At 38.4% G+C, this 19,748-nt stretch overlaps 1 protein-coding gene across 4 annotated transcripts in view; it reads left to right on the top strand.

Moving 5' to 3' along the window:
• The window catches only part of LOC111161327 (BICD cargo adaptor 1), a 219,944-nt gene that overhangs the window by 90,658 nt on the left and 109,538 nt on the right, over nucleotides 1–19,748 (top strand). For all 4 annotated transcript variants that reach the window (XM_022524926.1, XM_022524924.1, XM_022524925.1 and 1 more), the window contains exon 2: nucleotides 4,908–5,120. In XM_022524926.1, coding sequence (XP_022380634.1) covers nucleotides 4,908–5,120 — 213 coding nt within the window. The remainder of the gene's footprint in view (nucleotides 1–4,907; nucleotides 5,121–19,748) is intronic.

Below are 19,748 nucleotides of genomic sequence, written 5' to 3'. Positions count from 1 at the left end.
AACTCCATTCTTTAACATGGACTTTCTTTAAGGCTTAAATTAAAAAAAAAAAAAAAAAGTAACTCAACATTATTTAAACCAGTTGGTGAGATTATAATTCATATCCTTTCTACTCCAAAAGTATTTGAAGTACATAAGAATAAAGGAAACCAATACCATGAGGGTTAATACAACAGAAACTCAAAACAGTATAGAGAAAACTGTATATTCTGGAGAGTTACACCAGAAACTTGAGATAATTTAGCTAATTGCTGTAGAGCATTTAATGCTGAATTTCCTGGCCATCTGAGGCAACAGAGACCTATAACTGGTCAAATATTTTTTATTGTATGTTCAAAGAAGGTAGGGTTTGTAGAGGTTGGGTTACAGTGACATAGTAGTTGTCAGCGCTTTTCTTCTTTCAAGTTAAATCATGTCTCAGTCATCCCTGGCTCACTCAGGTTTTTAAGTGCTCTGGCAGAGACTTAAAGGAGATGCCACCATGCCATGCCACCAATGGTCTTTAAAGTGGTGCCATGGCAGTGCAGTAATTCTTGCTTAGTAACACTTAATTTTAGGCTTGCTGCTGTGGGGAAAGGCCAGCTTCTGGCTCACTCCTTCCTTTGTTCAGGTCTGCTCAAAGGTTACCCCCTTCCCTGAAGGTCCTGTCTAAATAGGGTTTCCTGTCTCAGCACCTGCCTTACTCTCTATCCCTGCACTGTCCAACATGGTAACCACTAGCCAAAGGTGACAATTAAAATTCATGAAATTACATAAAATTAAAAAATTCAATTCTTTGGTCACACTAGCCACCATTTAAGAGCTCACTAGTCACCTGTGGTTAGTGGTTAGTGGACAACACAGATCCATCTTTGAGAGAAGTCCTGTTAGGCAGTGCTGTTCTATGCTTTTACCCTGGCTTTCATTTTCTTTCTAGAACTTCTGCTACATTATGCTACATGATCATTGCTTTGTTTATGTTCCACTGGAATGTATGCTCCCACAAGCAAGAGATCTTTTTGCTAGAACATAGCAGATCTTCAGTGTCTTAAGCAGCACCTATTACAGTTCTCTGTAAATACTTATTATGTGAATGAACAAACAAAAAATTTTAGTATTTCAAATAAAAAGTATTTTGTCTAATGTCCTTAGGTGACTTAGTACACTGTTCTGCTACAGTTTTTTAAGATGAAAGAATGAAAATTCTGTAACCAAGGACACATATTTTTAAGATAATGTGATGTTATTAAATATACTAGCCAAACTTTTATTTCTTTAATCATTCATAGTAAGAAGGATAAGAAGTATGAAAATTCCATTTAACAGCTAATATATTGTCCTGAACATGAAGGTGAAAAATATCAGTTTTCTTTGGATTAAGAAGTCATGTGAGTAGAATGAGAAAGGAAAGAACTTATTATATAGCTAATTGGACTTACATTGGTAGGTAATTGAAAGCACTACGATACATTGCAGTGGACTATATGAAGGTGATATTGTGCAATTAAATCATAATATATTCCAAAATTGTGTAGAAACGTCAGTTTACTGGAATTGATTTCAAATGAAAATCATCCATGTAATTATTGCAGTACCTAAAAGGAATTTGCTGCCTGAATGAAATATAAGTAGGAATATGACTACCCTGGGTTTGCCTATAAATAGACATTGAAGCTAGTTTTGTGATTTCTGCCAAGGATACAGCTTCAGTGGCCTTGATGAACGTTGTTTGTCTTCTCTTAGGTCCAGCTTTGTCAGGACATTCTTAAATAGTGATGGAGGAAGAAGCTACCCGGCAGAGCCAGACAGGTCCTGGTCAATCCACTTTAACAATTAGCCAAACGGCAGATGTCAGTTGGCGTCATGTCCCATTCCACTTACTGACAATTAGGAATTAGGCAGAATAGGAGTGTTTTCTCCTTTACTTTCCCTTTCTAAAATGCAGATTTTTTCTGAGTAGTGTTAGTACCCACTGGATTTGCAAATGCACATCGTGGGGCATCTGTAGGCTGTGAGCATTGGTATTATTTTTATATTATACATGGAAAACACCATGGTTAATGTCCTTGGATAACCTTGCATGCTTTCATTGGTTTTCAAATCAGGTCCAATGAAGGGCCAGATTCCTCATAAAAATAATGACTAACTTTGGAAACCCATATGTTCAGTTAAGGTTTCTGAGCTGCAGTAAATAGAAAGAGTCATCAAAATGTTTATATTTGCAATTTCAGTTCTTGATTCTTTTCTGAAAACCTATTCCATATATTATCTGGAAATTTTTATTTCCTTTGGTGCTGGATCCAGAGTACAATTTATAAAACTTTATGTCGGGGCGGAAAGGCAAATTCACTTGCTGTTAAGACTTTAGAGGTTGTTTTAGCTACCGAGAGACCATTGCCTACGCGCTGAGAATAAGATGAGAGCCATATTCTGAGTGCCTACGTGTGTGATTTTACTTAGGCAGAGTAAAGAAAATGGCCCTGTGGCAGTTTTCTGTTACAAAGAAATGGAAAATTATGTTGTAAAAAGGAAGCTAGCTGAGGTGCTTGATGCACGGTTCATGCTAATTGTAAATTTTATTAATGCTTAACTGTATAGTCAGGATTCGTTTGCTAGGTGAGGTCTGGTGAAAACTTCACCAGGTTATTGTGAAACTCTCCCCTCCAAAGGCTTTCTAATAGGTAACGAATTCAGAATTGACCTCAAAGAATCTGACCATTACTGATGGGAAAGCAAAGTAAACATCACCGCTGAAGATGATTTTTCATCTGTTCATGAGTCTATATGCTTATTACTATGTATAGAAATTTTGGCTACTGAAATAGGAATTTCTTTCTGTTCAGAGACTTAACAAGCCAAATGCCAAGAGTGTTCTACTCTGTACAGATGAACATCCATCTGTCCATCTATATGGGAATGTTTCTTTCTCAGTTGATGCTTTAGGAAACATTTTTTTATTTTGATCCATATAGAGAGTCTAAAGATAGTTTATTGAGACACAGGTTTACGGGTTATTATTTTTCTAAATTTCTGTTCTATGAGTGAAATTTGGAGAAGAGTCTTTGAAATCATTAAATCATGGTGTCTCCTCCTAATAAGTATTAGAACTATGTAAATATCCCATTTCTCATCATACTTTTGGCTTATTAATTTAATATTGCATTGATAATTTTTATCTGCAACAATTATTACTCAGTGTTTGCCAAATTCTGATATATTTTATCTCCATCATTCCTACTACACTTATTAATTAGAATTTTACTATAAGGAAGAGCTATTCCTTCCCTCATTTATTCAGTTATTGTATCAATGTGGGCTGATGACTATATTATTCTATTGATTATAATTCATTACTACAATTATTTATTTTATTGTCCAAATTATCCCAGATTTGGCCATTGGGATAAGACCCTTCTGATAGGCTCTTGTGTCCTTTAACAGATCCCTGTTATTTTTTTTTTTTTATTATTTTTTTATAGATCCCTGTTATTTTTTTAAAACATTTTGTTATTTACTCTTTGGCATCACAAGATGTATGAAATTCATTTTGCTCTAGCTCAAGAACAGACCATTTCTCCAAAGAATCCTAGTTCTTTTAACTGGAGATTGCTATTTAGAAACAAAACCTGGGTGTAGGTATGCATTGCTGCTGAGATGTTCTTGCTTCTGGGCCTGTCAGTGGGAATTGAGCGCAAAGATATGCACATAGGGAAATGTCTCTACCCATCTGCCTATCTATGAATATTTATCTACCCACTAGAGACTGTAAGTTCATCCTGATGCTTCTAATTACAGCTCAGTACCACTAGTTTCCTTTTAGAATTCTCCCTTTCCTTACTTGTAACTTTCTCCAAAAGTGAGAGACCTGGCATTCATGATTGATAATATAGTTACTTATTTGTTCAACCCTAGTATAAATATAAAGAAGTTTTTAGAATTGTGATCTGTGTGAGAATTTATTAACTCCACTATAGGAGTTGGGTACAGTTTTTTTGGTCTTCAGCATATAGCAAAAAATACCTATTTCCCAAATTACTCAAGCCAGATCTTTTCTTCTCCAAACCTTTCAGTGTGGTTAAGTTGTTCCTTTGTAGTACAATTAGGAACATTTGTTACTGTTTGTGTTCCACATGGGGTCCCCTGACACCCAGAGACTGGTTTTACTTATTATTTATTTGGACGGTCTGTGAAACATTACTATAGCTCTGAGAGTCAGGACTGTATGAAAAGGCTCCTGAAAGTTTCCCTCATCCCTTGTTTTGGAATTCCACCCCACCCCTCCCCGTCATTCCCACTCATCCCCTGTGGCTTACCGATTTCATTAGTTTCTAGTTTATTCTTTATTTTTTTAATACAAATATATAGATACATACACATTTTCTTATACAGTGACTACATTTCAATTTTTTGATTTTGTTTTTGTTTTTGTTTTGTAGTGGTAGTACTGGGCAGTAAATGCCATTTAGGGGTTTTCTGTCTTCAGGGTGCTGTTCATAATTGGTGTAGTCTTACCACTAATGTATCAGAAAGCTAATAAAACCATTATTTTCTTCCTTGAAAAATGTTTTTGGGATTTTTTTTCTAGAATGAAAGTGAGAGTGTGAATTTTGATGACCTCATTAGCACTGAACAGTCTTTTCCTTAATAGGATTTGTTTAAAAAAAAATAGCAATAAAACAGTGTTTTTCAGGTTTTCCTTAACTCATTATATATGTCTCTAGCAAGATACTTAAAAATTCTCTCTCCCCTTATTAATTCAATTTGAATGATTTCAGGTATCAGTGAGAACAGTTAGATTGTTGTATAAAATGTGTTGTTTTGCTTCTCTAAAATACAAAAGAAAACGTTTCCCTGAGTCTATTTAAATAGTGCTATGGTGCATTTCATCGGACACTTTTTTTTTTTTCTTTTCCCCAAATACTCTGCAGGCCTTTGGGCAATCCTTCTCCATCCACCGGAAGGTTGCTGAGGATGGGGAGACTCGGGAAGAAACGCTTCTGCAGGAGTCTGCATCGAAGGAAGCTTACTATCTGGGGAAGATCTTGGAGATGCAGAACGAACTGAAACAGAGCCGGGCCGTGGTCACCAACATTCAGGCAGAAAACGAGAGACTCACAGCCGTCGTGCAGGATCTGAAGGAGGTAAACAGCAAACTCCCTGTGAGAGATTTGTGTGAGCAAGCAATAAGATAAAATTCTTTCTAAGAGAGAGGAATAAAACATTTTCTTTGCTCAGAGGAGCTGCCTTAAACAAGAAGCACTTAATGCTGATGCTAGCTATTTTTCTTGTTTAGGGAAAGGACAGCTTGTTCTGAGATGAGCTTTTCTCTTATTGTGTGTTAAGAACTAAAATCTGTTTATTGAGTAGTTGGGAACTGGCCTTGCTATTTCTGCAAAAGTTTAAAGAAAGATAGTGACCTTAGCTCTTCCTCTCACTTTTACCTGTTCTAACTCAAGGTGGAGGAGAACAGTTGGCTGTGATCCTCTATGCCAGCACTAATTCAAAATAACAGTAGTGTTAGCTCAGGACCCTTCCCACTAGGGAATGAGACCTCAGGGGAGTGTCTGTGGGGTCGTAGAATCTGGCCATGCAGAGTCATTAACTATGTTTCTGGTTTTAGGGAAGGCAGCAGATTACAGCTGGTATGAATCAGGTCGGGGAGCCTCCTCAGTCGCTGCACTCACTGTTTCTCTACGGCTTTTCCATGGCAGCGTCACGTGCCAGGCCATTTTCAGAGTGGCAGAGTCATTCTTTACTGGAGGGGCGGTAACTGGGAACAGCTTCATCCGCCAGACCCTTTTAAGAACATTTTTGGAAACGTCACTCCATTTTTTGATAAGAAAACTATAGAAGAGGTGCAGATGTCCTCTAAGTCTTACAGCAGTGCCGTGCAGATTGACAAACAAGCAGGCTTATTAACTGAGCGTTTTAGTAATACAAAAAGGAAAGATGAAAAATTATTAAAGATTGTGAAATACAAGAGAAATAATCCAGACATTTTTCTCTTGAAATTAGTGACATATTACAAATACAGTAAATTGTCCTCGATTTATTGGAATTTAATCAATAATTTGCATTTACACATATCTGTATTGTAATGAACTAAGTGCATATTGACAGGAGGGTTTCTGCTTTACCTAGCTCATTCTCTTTGGACACGCCCAAATACAGCAGTATGACTTCTAGAGACCGAGAAGCAGCCTACCAAGTGGGAGTTGGTGCTGGGTACTGAGAAGAACGTGAGACAGTTTTCCGGATACCTGGCCTCATTTCCCTCCAATGCCAGTGGTTGTTAAGAAAAAAGCTCCTCTCTAGTTCTGTATCTGATTCACCTGTGCGTGTTGGGTGTGGGCCATCACTTGCTTACCCTTTGGAGTCCCAGACCCTGCTCCTCCTAAGGAATTCATTCACGCTTTCAGCCCCAGGCTTCCTTATGAGACAGGCATCCACTGTGGAAGTGGACCCGAGATCATGTAGTGTCGTAGGCTACCACCCTGGATCAAGCAAGGTCCCGAACACCCACAGAGGGCAGCCATGAGTAGTGGATCCACACGGCAAGTTGGCAGAGGGGCTGAGAAGGCCAGGCAACCTGAGGGTGGTGGACACACGCACACACACGCGCGCGCGCGCACACACACACACACACACACACACACACACACACGGTTTGTGGAGAGTAACTGCAGGCAATGAGTTAAGCAGCGTTGATTGCCAGTTGGATGGATCCTCTGAAAAGCTGCTTATCCCCGCAGTGCATCGCAGCTACAACTGAGCATCGAGCAGTCAGGGTTGGGGAAGGGCCGAGCATCCAGAGATGTTTCTCTGTTGAGGCATTACAGTGGTGACTAACGAAGCCTCCTCATAACATAGACCGTGCTTGAGGGCTATTTCCAGTGAGCAGATTTAGGATCACCAGCAGGATCCTCACTAATTAGTTAAGAGTAATGAAGAGTATGAGGATGTAAGTTAGGAATGAACTGAGGCAGCAAAGAAGAAAAGATCTTGAAGAGCTGTTCATTTCAGATCAGTTCTCCAATTGTAGTGAGCATCAGGGTCACCTCAAGGATGTGTCAAAACATGACCCTGGACCCTACCCCCAGAAATTTCATTCTGGAGGTCTAGTTGGAGCTCAAGAATATACATTTCTCACAAGTTCACAGCAGGCGATAGTGTGGTTGCTTCTCTGGAGACCGTGCTTTAATTTAAACTTTTTGACTGGCCCAAAGCTAGGGAAGGGAGTATCATAAGGTTCACAATTGGGGGAATTGCTGAATGGATCACTGGGTTATAATCCTCTATTTCTATACATTTTCAGTAGTTGATTTGCAGTAAGAGAATGACTTGCTTCATCCAAATTTGTGTATTTTTAAAGATATAATATATACATAAAGCAATCTAGCCTATGAGTGTATTCATTCAGGTTTACCAGTTAACTAAAAGAAAAAGAAAAAAAAGCCAGGTTGTTGGTTTCCTGGGCTTGTAAGTGTGGTAGTATATTTGTTGGTGTTCTCTCTGCTGGGCTGGAAGCTGTTGGTATTACTACACCAGGAGGCCTGTTGGGTTTCATCCAGGTTTTAATGTACCTAGTAAAATTATGAGCATTTAGAGCTGAGTGTGTTTGTAAAAGGAGGAAAGGAATGAATTGTATGTTTTGGAACATTGATACAGACTTTTTGATTGAGGTGATTGGCATATAACATTATATTAGCTCAGGTATATGGTGTAGTGGCTTGATATTTATATTGCAAAACAATTACTACGGTAAGCCTATAATGTCCATCACTTTACATAGTTACAAAAAAAATCTTCCTTCTTGGTACACTCAGGTGGCCTGGTTGCTTAGATGTCTGACTCTCTGTTTTAGGTCAGGTCATGATTTCCTGGTTGTGGGATCCAGCTCTGCACCCAGCTCCATGCTCAGCATGAAGTCTGCTTAGGATTCTCTCTCTTCCTCTCCCTCTACCCCTCCCCCGACTCGTGCACATACGCATGCTCTCTCTTTCTCTAAACTAAATAAATAAAATCTTGAAAGAAGTTTTTTTTTTTTAAAGATTTTATTCATTTATTTGACAGAGAGAGAGAGAGAAAGCAAGCACACAAGCAGGGGGAACAGCAGAGAGAGAGGGAGAAGCAGGCTCTCCACTGAGTAGAAAACTCGTTGTGGAGCTCAACCCCAGGACCCTGGGATCATAACCTGAGCCAAAGGCAGATGCCCAACTGACTGAGCCCCCAAGGCACCCCTTGAAAAAAATTTTTTTTCCTGTGATGAAACCTTCTAAGATCTATTCTCTTAGCAAATATGTATTACAGTTTTATTAACTATGGTCACCATACTGTACATTACATCCCCATGACTTATTTATTTTATAACTGGAAGTGTGAATTGATAAAGATTTTTGATGTCTGGTGTTAAATTCAAATCCCAGATTTGTTTTTATTATAGACTCAATTTAATTAATTTATTTTTATACTCTGAGCTTTGATTGATGCATAGCGATTGGAGGAGAGATCATAAAACAAAAAATTATGACCTGATGGTCCATGAGAAATACAGAAGAATGACCAGCACAAAATGCAGTAAATCATCAGTTTGACAGATGCTGTGTGTATTTAATTTATGGAATCACTTTTATTTACTGAAAGTAAATTATTTACTCATTTATTTATTCATCTCTTATTTCAGTAGGATTATTGGTACTGGCCAATGTTTGCGTGTGTGTGTGTGTGCGCGTGCGCATAAACATGGTGTGTATATTATGGGAGCTTTACATATATGTTTGTAAACATGTGTGATTCCTAGGTCAGATTCTCTTCCATATATGGTAGTCTAGGATAATGTAGTGGGAAAAACCCATAAAATTTTCTGAATTTGATATTAGAAAATTAATATTCTAGACTCAGCTCTGCTAAAAGGTTTTATAATTATATCCATGGTATTTATAGAAGATTATTTTAGCATATATATAGTAAATACAGTACATAGTAAACATAAGTTACCATTAATAGTTTTCTGCATCCTCCATAAAAACATTGTTGGGGATATCTTTATTATGTTCATCTAGTTCATCCATATTCTTAGGTTAAAGAAACATCATATAGATGCCTCTTTGAATTTATTACCTTGGAAATTCTTCCTGTTGAGATGAATGAGGCAATAGGAATTACAATGTGCTTTTTTTCCTGCTTTAATTGTTAAGAAACTCCGGGACTGTGTTTAACTGTGAAGACTAAGATTTTCCATATAATTCTTCCCATTTTTATTATCCTTATTGTATATGTGTCTTTAATGGTAAACTGCTTTAAATAATTTTTTGAAGTATATAGAGTATGAAGAAAAAATATCACCCCAACAAAGCACCAAATAAGAGTTAATCCTATAGGGCAGGGAGGAAAAACAACCCTGGGTTACCTTGACCAGCATCATTTTGGTGTGAGTGTAGAGAACAGATAGATTACTATAGTGAAGGGTGCCTGGGTGGCTCAGTGGGTTAAGCCTCTGTCTTCGGCTCAGGTCATGGTCGCAGGGTCCTGGGATCGAGTCCCACATTGGGCGCTCTGATTGGCCGGAAGCCTGCCTCTTCCCCACCCCGTCTGTCTCTCTGCCTACTTGTGTGTGTCTCTCTCTGTCAAATTTAAAAAAAAAAAAAAAAAAAAAAAAAAAAAGATTACTATAATGACTAAGCATATATTTAGTAAACAAATTTGATTTTCATCTTTCTTTGACCCTATAGATGTAACATGTAAAAGATAGCCTAAATAGGTGTATTTGAGCAATATTTATTGAACATTTACTTTGTACTAAATTAAAATCCACATTGATGAAATCATAAAAGAGGATAATGAAACTTTTAGTTGTTAGTAAGTTAAGTCAGAATTTACTGCACAATTTTACAAACTATACAGTACAATTTTACAAATATTCCTAACCAGAGCTGGCTTATATGTGAAAAAGAGATGTTGTGAAAGGTAGACCCCCTTCAGGTAGAATGCAGAAGATTGGAGTTCTAAAATGGATTATTGACCTTAGTGGAGATCAAGCCTGTACTTTCAAGTGAAAATAACTTAACACTGCCTGCCAGACAGTGTGCCTGGCACTGTTCTAAATTCTTTATGTGGATTAACTTGCTGAACCCTTATAACACTCTATTGAGGTAGGTTCTGTTACTCTATCATTTCATTTTTCTGACAGGACTTGTAAATCTTAGGTCACATAACCTGTCCAAAGTCCAAAGTATGTTGGTAATAAGTGACAAGCCAGGATGAGAATTCAGAAAGTGGCTCTGATCTAGACACTGTGCACTGCCAAGAGCACAAGTTTAGTCCTCCCTCAAGCTAATGAAATTTCTGGCAAAATATATGAAGCTTTAGTACATTATCTAAATTCGTAACTTATTGGAATATTATCATTAGCCTTTTGTTGGGATGTGGCCATTTTATATTTTAAAAAGTGCTTAATCCATAAGATTTTTTAAAAAGATTTATTTATATTAATGAGAGAGACAGTGAGGGGCACCTGGGTGGCTCAGTGGGTTAAAGCCTTTGCCTTCAGCTCAGGTCATGATCCCAGGGTCCTGGGATCGAGCCCAGCATCAGGCTCTCTGCTCAGCAGGAAGCCTGCCTCCCCCCCACCCCTCTCTGCCTGCCTCTCTGTCTAGTGATCTCTGTCAGTCAAATAAATAAATAAAATCTTTTAAAAAGAGAGAGAGAGTGTGTGAGTGCAAGAGAGCAGGGGGAGGGGCAGAAGGGAGAGGGAGAGAAAATTTCGAGCAGACTCCATTCTGAGTGCAGAGACCCATGCAGGACCTTTATCTCAGGACTCTGAGATCATGACCTGAGCCAAAACCAAGAGTGGGATGCTCAACTGATTGAGCCATCCAGGTGCCCCAATCTATATAATTTTTTTTTAAGATTTTTTAAAGTTTATTTATTTGACAGAGATCACAGATAGGCAGAGAGGCAGGCAGAGAGAGAGGAAGGGAAGCAGGCTCCCTGCCAAGCAGAAAGCCCGATGCGGGGCTCGATCCCGGGACCCTGGGATCATGACCTGAGCTGAAGGCAGAGGCTTTAACCCACTGAGCCACCCAGGCGCCCCCAATATAATTTTTTACCAAAGAATTTTTTAAGTTTTTTGTTTAAGTAATCTCTACCACTCAATGGGGGACTTGAACTCATGACCCTGAGATCAAGAGTCATGTGCTCTTCCAGCTGAGCCAGCCGGGTACCCCAATCCATATGATTTTTATTACATTTGAAGCTCTTCTGCTTCAATGGAATATACAACCAGATTTCATAATATACAGTGGCTCAAATTGCAGAAACCTAATGATGCCAACATTGTAGGAATATACCTAATCCACTAAAAGGAATCCATATCTATAATCTTTTCAGGGCAGGAAGGCTCTCAGTGATTATTTGGTAAAGGGGTGCCTGGGTGGCTCCATTGTTAAGCATCTGCCTTCGGCTCAGGTCATGATTCCAGGGTCCTGGGATGGAGGCCTGCACCAGGCTCCCAGCTCAGCTGGGAGTCTACTCCCTCTCCCTCTCTGTGTGCTCACTGCTCTCTCTCTAGCTCTTTCTCTCAAATGAATAAAATAATCTTTTAAAAAAAAAAGATTATTTGGTAAAGACTACTCCCAGATCAACAATTCTTTCTCCAGTATCCCTAAATGGTCATGTGGACCTTACTCAGACATTTGCAGCACTGTGGAGAAGAAAAACTCTGAGTCCTTTCAAGGAAGGAACTGTGCTTTGTCTGTCCTTTATCTTTGAATCCCCAGCACTCAGCACAGTGCCTTGCCAAATTAGACATTAAAAAATATTTGTTGACTTGAAATGAAAGAACATACTTTGGGAGTTAGCTACTCCTAGGTTTGAATTCCAGCTGTACCACTTACCAACTGTGTGATACTGACAAATTACTTTTGTTCTCTAAGCTACACTTCTTTAACTACGATGTGGAGGTGGTAATACTAATGCAGGTCCTGTGCAAAATATCTGGAGCTGCTAAATGACTGTTTATTCCCTTTCTTACAACTTCTTCCCAAGGATGCCCACCCTGTCACTTGGCAGATCTAATTGTTAAACTGCTCTTTTTTTATTAAATGAAAAGTTGACTCCCTGTAATTTTTACCAGTTGGCCATATTTCTAGCCTCTGGATCTACAGAGAAAAAAAAAGAGATATATATATATATATTTATATTTATATTTTTAAAATATTATATATATCTAATTAGATATATATATATATTTTTTTTTAGTTTCCTATTCCACTTGACAATTTTAGCCTATGCCCAATAGCTTCAAATATTTGCAAAGAACTATCTTGTCTTCTCTTTTTCAGACTAAACATACCTAGATCCATTAACATTTCTTTATGTAACATGGTTTCAGGGTGCCTTACCTTCTTAGACTAGCATCCAGTGTCTCTTAAAAATGTGTGTCTGCTTTTAAAAAACATATAATTAAGGGTCTTTACTGCTATTATAAATATCCTTGAAATTTTGAATCATTGGACCTAGATTTTGAGTTTCTCATCTTAGTGTTTTAATTTCTTCGGATTTCCAACTTTGCAGTCATACATTCATTCATTCAATGAAGGTCTCTTAAGTACTTACCATGAGCCGGATGCTTGGGGAACATCAGTGAGTAAAAAATTCAATAATAAGTGGTTGTTTTCAATGTTAAAACAGCTAAATGTATTTGGAAACTGTTTCCTTCTACTCTTTATTATCTGTGAAAATAGAGAGTAAGCTGTGCTTTAGACAATATATGTGATAGATTGGATGTTTGCACGCCTCCCTCTCACCCTTGCCACTGCCAAACATTATTACATTGATACTAACCTCCAATGTGGTAGTATTTGGAGATGAGGTTTTTAGAAATGATTAGGTCTTAAGGGCGGAACCCTTGTGAATGGCATTAGCACGCTCATAAAAAAGATGTCCCTAGCCCCTTCCACCATGTGAAGACACTGCAAGAAGATGGCCATCTCTGAACCAGGAGGAATGCCCTCACTTGACACAGAACATGCCTGTGCCTTGATCTTGGACTTTTGGCCTCCAGACTATGAGAAATAAATGTTTGTTGTTTAAGCCACCCATTTTATGGTATTTTATTATAGCAGCCGATTGGACTAGAACAACATATAACATGTTGTATATTATATGCATCTAAGTCTCTTATTAAAACTACAAAGGTATGGTACTTGCTGTGACAAAGTGAAAAACACCCTCTAAAGCCAGATTAGATGTTCTGACCTCAGTCACTAAATACATATTCACTTTATTCCAAGGAGAGCCAGCTACTTTAAAAAATTGATTTGCTTATTTTATAAACAGATGGTTTGGTAATAGGGTAGAATTAGAAACCAGGAAATCTAGGGGCGCCTGGGTGGCTCAGTCGTTAAGCAGTCTGCCTTCCGCTCAGGTCATGATCCCAGGGTCCTGGGATCCAGCCCCTCTTTGGGCTCCCTACTTGTTGGGAAGCCTGTTTCTCCCTCTCCCACTCCCCGTGCTTGTGTTTCCTCTCTCACAGTCTCTGTCTCTGTCAAATAAATAAACAAAATCTTAAAAAAAAAAAAAGAAAGAAAGAAACCAAGAAATCTGAGTTCATGTCTTAACTATTTTACCCGTTGTGTGATTAAACTTTTCATTTCCCATATAAACATTATAGTAACTTTAATAATAACCTGTCCTGTTCCCCATGATTTTGTTAAGGATAAAATATTTTCATGAAAATGCTTTATAAGAATGAAAAGGAAATGCTCTATTTATTGTTTCAAGGTTTGGTTATCAGACTTACTCACACATAGCAAGACAAATAAATTAGAAAGATGTATTGGAGTATCGGGAAAGGCCTCAGCACCTTCCAGTAATAGCAAGAATAATGCCTGACTCCTGACACCAAAAGAGGAAACAACACATATTTTAAAGCCAATAGGTTGAAAAAGGAGAGCTGTCTAGGTGTTCTATCCGTGTGACACAGCCTTTCACACCTGGCTTGTTCTTGAAAGGGTCACTACGTTATGAGTACCACATCAAATGTGCTTACAGATGATCCAAGTCATGGGGCAAGATTAAATTATTTAATTAACACATCCAGTAAATATTAAAGCTTTTCTTGTAGTCTCTGATATTGGTCATTGGGAGCTGTGTTTACACATAGCTGAATGAACTTGACACTTCCAACTGAATGATGATTTTTACCGTTCTGTAAATGGCTTGGTGATCGCTGGAAAGTGGTCTATTTTCCTGGCATGTCCCAGTTTCTCCCCAGCTCTCCACTCTTTTTGGGAATGGACCTTATGCCTCTTGGAATGATGCAAAGCCCCAGTGAAGAATTAACAGTGTTTTAATTGGTTTAAATAACTAATAACAATGTCATAGCTAACATTTTTGAGAGCTTACCATGTTCCAAGCATGATATCAGCACTTTAACTTCATCGTCTCATTTAATTCTCTCAACAGAATTACAAGGCGTGCACTGTTCTTCTGTTTCCTCTCTATCTTTACTCGCCTCTACTTGCGAGGCAAAGAGTGGCTGAACAGCTTGTCTGGCAAGTAGTCAGGCTGGCTTGAAAATCTGACTCTTGAGCCCCTGCTCTTAATTATGTTAGTGCCTGCTGTTGGTTTATTAATTCCACTGGAGAGAGCTATATTTCTTTTGGAGGAAAAGTTCTTTCCAACACTTGTTAAGGTACTGTAAACAAATATCCCTAATTAACATCATCAGGAATTTGAAAGCAAGAGTTTAACGATATACAGACAATTCACCTTTGAATCATGGTGATTTGATGATGCCTTTGGGAAAAACAAGTTACATAAGTGGGCTTGTTTGTAGGACTAGTTGAAAATTATAAGCTTATAGAATTTTGGGGGGGGGTAGATGTGCAGTCCTATGAATTTGAACAAATAGATTCATGTAACCACAGCCACGATCAAGATGCAGAACAGTTTCATCACCCCAGAACCTCCCCTGTGCTGTGCTACTCCTTTGTAGGCATGCCCTCCCCCACTCAATTTCTGATAACCAATCATCTATTCTCAATCACTGTAGTTTTATTTTTTCAGGAATGTCATGTAAATGGAATCAAACAGCATATAACCTTTTGAGGTTAGGTCTTTTCTCTCAGCATAATGCCTATGAGATTCATCTAAGTTTTTACATATATCAATAAGTCTTCCTTTTTGTTATGGAATAGGTTTCCACTGTGTGGGATGTGCTATAGTTGTTGTTGTTTTTTATCAGTTCACCTGTTGAAGAAAATTTGGTTCATTTTCAGATTTTGGCAGCTATAAACAGAGCTGTTATATACATTCATGTGTATTTGTATTTTTGTGTGAACGTAAGTTTCCATTTCTCTGGGACAAATACTAGGAGAGTGGGAATTCTTGGTCAGATGGTATATGTGTGTTTAACTTTTTCAGAGTGGCCGTACCATTTTGCCTTTCTTCTAGCAATGTGTAAAAGCTCTAATTTCCCTTCATGCTTTCCAACACATGACATTATCAGTATTTTTAATTTTAGCCATTCTGATAGGCGTGTAGTAGTATCTCATCATGGTTTTGTTTGCATAATGGCTAACAATATTGAACATCCTTTCATGTGTTTATTTGCCTTCCATATATTTTCCTTGGTAAAGTTTGTTTGAGGCTTTTTTCCACTTATTAGTTGTGTTATTTCTTTTCATAGGTACATTTTGAGAATTCTTTATATATTCTGGCTACAAGATCTTTGTAAGATAAGTGATTTGCAAATGTTTTGTCCTAGTATTCGGCTTGTCTTTTCTTTCTCTTTAAAGTGTCTTTTGCAGAGTACAACACTTTTCATTTTGATAAAATCTAATGTGTCCAAAAAAATTGGAGAGTTGGGGAAAGGCTGGAATGAGTTAAGGGGGTCAAAAGGTACAAACTTCCAGTTAGAAAAAAAATAAGTCATGAAGATGTAATGTAGAGCATGACAACTATAGTTAATAATACTGTATTGCATAGTTGAATGTTGCTAAGAGAGTAGAGCTTTTTTTTAAGATTTTATTTATTTATTTGACACACAGAGAGAGAGAGAGAGAACACAAACAGGGGCAGTGGGAGAGGGAGAAGCAGGCTTCCTGTGGAGCAGAGAGCCCAATAACAGGGATCCATCTGAGGACCCTGGGATCACGACCTGAGCTGAAGGCAGACGCTTAACAACTGAGCCACCCAGGCACTCCACTAAGAGAGTAGATCTTAAAAATACTCAGCATATGCAAAAAATTCTGTAACTCTAAATGGTGACAGATGCTAACTGTGTTTATTGTATATTATATACTTATTGTGATCATTTTGCAGTGCATACAAATATTGAGTCATTATATTATATACCTGAAACTAATATAATATCGATACCTGAAGCTAATATAATATCATGTGTCAATTTTACCTCAATAATAACAACACATTTTATGTGTCATGCTTTTAATATCAGATTTAAGAATACTTTTCTATCCCCATGGTGTGAAGATTTTCTCCTATATTTTCATCTTAAAGCTTTATAGATTTAAATTTAGCTCTGTGTTCCCTTTGAGTTAATTTTTGTGTAAGGTATGAAGTTTAAGATGAGGTGTTTTGTTTTTTTTTTTACATATAAATGTCTGATTGTTCCATCACTATTTGTTAAAAAGACTGCATTCCATTGAGTTGCCTTTGCACCTCTGTTGAAATCAATTGGCTATATTTGTTCGGGTGTATTTCTACACTCTCTATTCTGTTCTGCTGATTTATGTGTCTGTCCCTTTACCAGTACCACACTGTCATGATGAAGTCATAGAGGTAACAAGAAGCCAAATCTTGTAGGATCTTATAGATCTTTGAAAGGATTTTGGCTTTTGCTTTGAGTGAAATGGAGTTACTGGAAAATATTGAGCAAAAGAGTGACATGACTTTAATGAGGCAAGGATAAGAGTAGGAAGTTTTTGTAGTCATCCAGATTTGAGAAGATGGTGGTTTTGGCCAGAATGATAGGTGAAGGTGGTGAAAAGAGGTCATAAATTATGAATGTATTTTTTTCTTTTAAAAATTGTATGTATTTATTTGACAGAGAGAGAGAGCACAAGCAGGGAGAGCAGCAGAGAGAGAGAAGCAAGCTCCCCGCTGAGCAGGGAACCCCCCCCCCAATGCAGGACTCGATCCCAGGACCCTGGGATCATGACCTGAGCCAAAAGCAGAGGCTTAACCATCTGAGCCCCCCAGGTGCCCATGAATGTATTTTGAGAGTGGAGCCAACATGACTTTTTAATGGGTTGGATGTAGAGACAAAGAAATAAGGAGGAGAAAGGATGACTCCAGAATAAGGTTTTAGCCTGACCCATTGAAAAATGGAATTATCATCAGCTGAGATAGGGAAAGTGTCAGGTGAAACAAGTTTTAGGAGGGAGGATCAGAACTTAAGTTTTGGATGTGTTGAATTTTAAATTTTGATTAGACCTCCAAGTGTAAAATATGGATGGGTTCTTAGACATGAAGGCTTAGAGTTTGGGAGAGAAATTTAGTGACAAGAAATATAACTTGTGGATTTATCAGCAGATGTATGTTATTTAAGGAATATCAGAGATATCATCAAGACCAGAGTGTAGATAGAAAAGGTGGAGGACCAAGAACTGAGTCCTAGACTACCTCAGTGAAATTGGGGACAAGAAAAGAAACTAGCAAAGAAGACTAAAAATCCTAATGGGGTAGAAAGGAAATAAAGAGAGAATGGTTCCTGGAAGACAAATGAGGGAAGTGCTATCTCTGAAGGAGGTTATCAACAGTGCAAATGCTGCTAATAGGTCAAACAATGAGGAAACTAAATAGACTTTTCGATTTAGCATCAGTCACCTCCGTGAGAGAGGTTTCCATGGAGTGGTGGAAACAAAAGTCTGATTTGGAGTGGTTTAAGAGAGACTGGAAGGAGAGGAGTTGAAGACAGAGAATAGAGACAACTTTTTTTTTTAGTTTATTTGCAAAGAAGACCAAAGAAATGAGCAGATAGCTGTAGCTAGGGGACAAAATGAACTCAAGAGAAAGTTGTTGGTTTTTATTCTTTTTTTATTTTTTAATGTGAAAGAAATAATTTAACAGTGTATGTGAGTACTGATTGCTGATGGGTGACCTAACAGGGAGGGAAATTTTAATGATTTAAGAGGAAAAGGGGAGGATGCCTAAAACAATTGATTTCCTTGATTGAAGGAGAGAGCAATGGGACCTGGTACAAAAAAAAACGGAGGGATTGCCTTTAAATAGGAGCAAGGAATGGGGTGCCTGGGTGTCTCAGTCGGTTAACTCTTGATCTCAGCTCAGGTCTTGATCCTATCAGGGTTGTGAGTTCAAGCCCTGTGTGGGGCTCCAGGCTGAGTGTGGAACCTACTAAAAAAAATGCTGATTTGGGGGCACCTGGATGGCTCAGTTTGTTAAGCATCTGACTCTTGATTTTGGCTCAGGTCATGATCTTGGAGTCGTGAGATCGTGCCCCGCATCAGGCTCTGCACAGGGTGTGGAGTCTGCTTAAGATTCTTTCTCTCCTTCTCCTGGCCCTCTCCCAACCTGTTCCCCCTCCCCCCCATTCTGTCTCTCTCAAAAAAAAAAAAAAAAAAAAAAAAAAAGGAGCAAGGAAGTTTCGTCTTTGGCAATACCTGGAAAAGCAGAGTATGTGGATGTAGACATAGGTACTTTGTTAGGTGTGAGCGAAGAGAGTCTTTCCAAGTCCTCTTCAGGCTGCTTCATTTTCCTCACTGAAGCAGGAAGCAAGGCCAGTAGCTGAGAAGGAAGATGGGGGAGGTGTTATGTTTTGAGGAGAGAGGAGTAGTGAAATAGTCACCTGGGAGTGAGTCATTAAGGTAGGACGGGCTGAAGCAGGAGGAGTACGTCCCTCAGGAAGAGGAATTCCAGGAATCAAGATCATCTGTGTACATATTGAGAATGCCAGGAATTAAGACTAGACCGGAACTTCTAGAGATATTGGATAAGATAAGATATTGGATAAGATATTATAGAGATATCTTCAGCCTGGAGCTGAAGACTTGGAGAAATGAGGAAAAGAATGTGTTGGTGTGTGAGAGCTGACAGTGTCTGTGCTGGTAATGGACAGTATGTAGGGTTTAATGCTACCCTGCTGCTGCTCCCTTGTCCCAGTGAAAGCTACTGTTATTTGTGTCCCCCCAAAATGTATATTTATCAGCTTAAGAAGAAAATCTCCTAATGACTTGAGGTTCAAAGCAGAGGAATTTCAGGGGAAGTGGAAGGGAGACTGCTCTGGAAGCCGCCATGTGGAGCAAAAGGGGCACCCATCCCACCTCCAGGCCAGCACTTGAGAGGGTTGCCGGGGAAACGGTGTCCCCAGGGAGAGTCAGGTTTCCATTACATCGAGGTAAGGAGTGCACTACACACATCTGTAAAACTGATATGATGCCTGCTGTCATCCCATATGCTCAGTCAGTGGATATCGATTCAAATGCATGCATTATTGTAAGGAGCATATACACTTAATTTCTCTTTTTGAGGACTGGAAGTGTTTTTTCCATGATTTCAGATGTTGGATTATTATGTTTGTCAATGAGAAATAATATAACAGCTTTTGAATAGCTCTGAAAATGATGTCAGTTGATCTTTACTCAAAAATATTATTAGCTTTTTTGAGATTAGAGAGGTAATAAGGTACGCCATCTTTATAATCCCAAATATTTTCAGGGCAACTTAAAAAATGAAAGCCCACATAAATGTTTCCAATATCCAGATGTTGGACCTCATTTGGACAC

Source organism: Enhydra lutris, unplaced genomic scaffold (assembly GCF_002288905.1).
Source record: "Enhydra lutris kenyoni isolate GAN:26980312 unplaced genomic scaffold, ASM228890v2 scaffoldscaffold84, whole genome shotgun sequence".
Lineage (NCBI taxonomy): Eukaryota > Metazoa > Chordata > Mammalia > Carnivora > Mustelidae > Enhydra > Enhydra lutris.
This window is presented reverse-complemented; position numbering and strand designations above follow the sequence as displayed.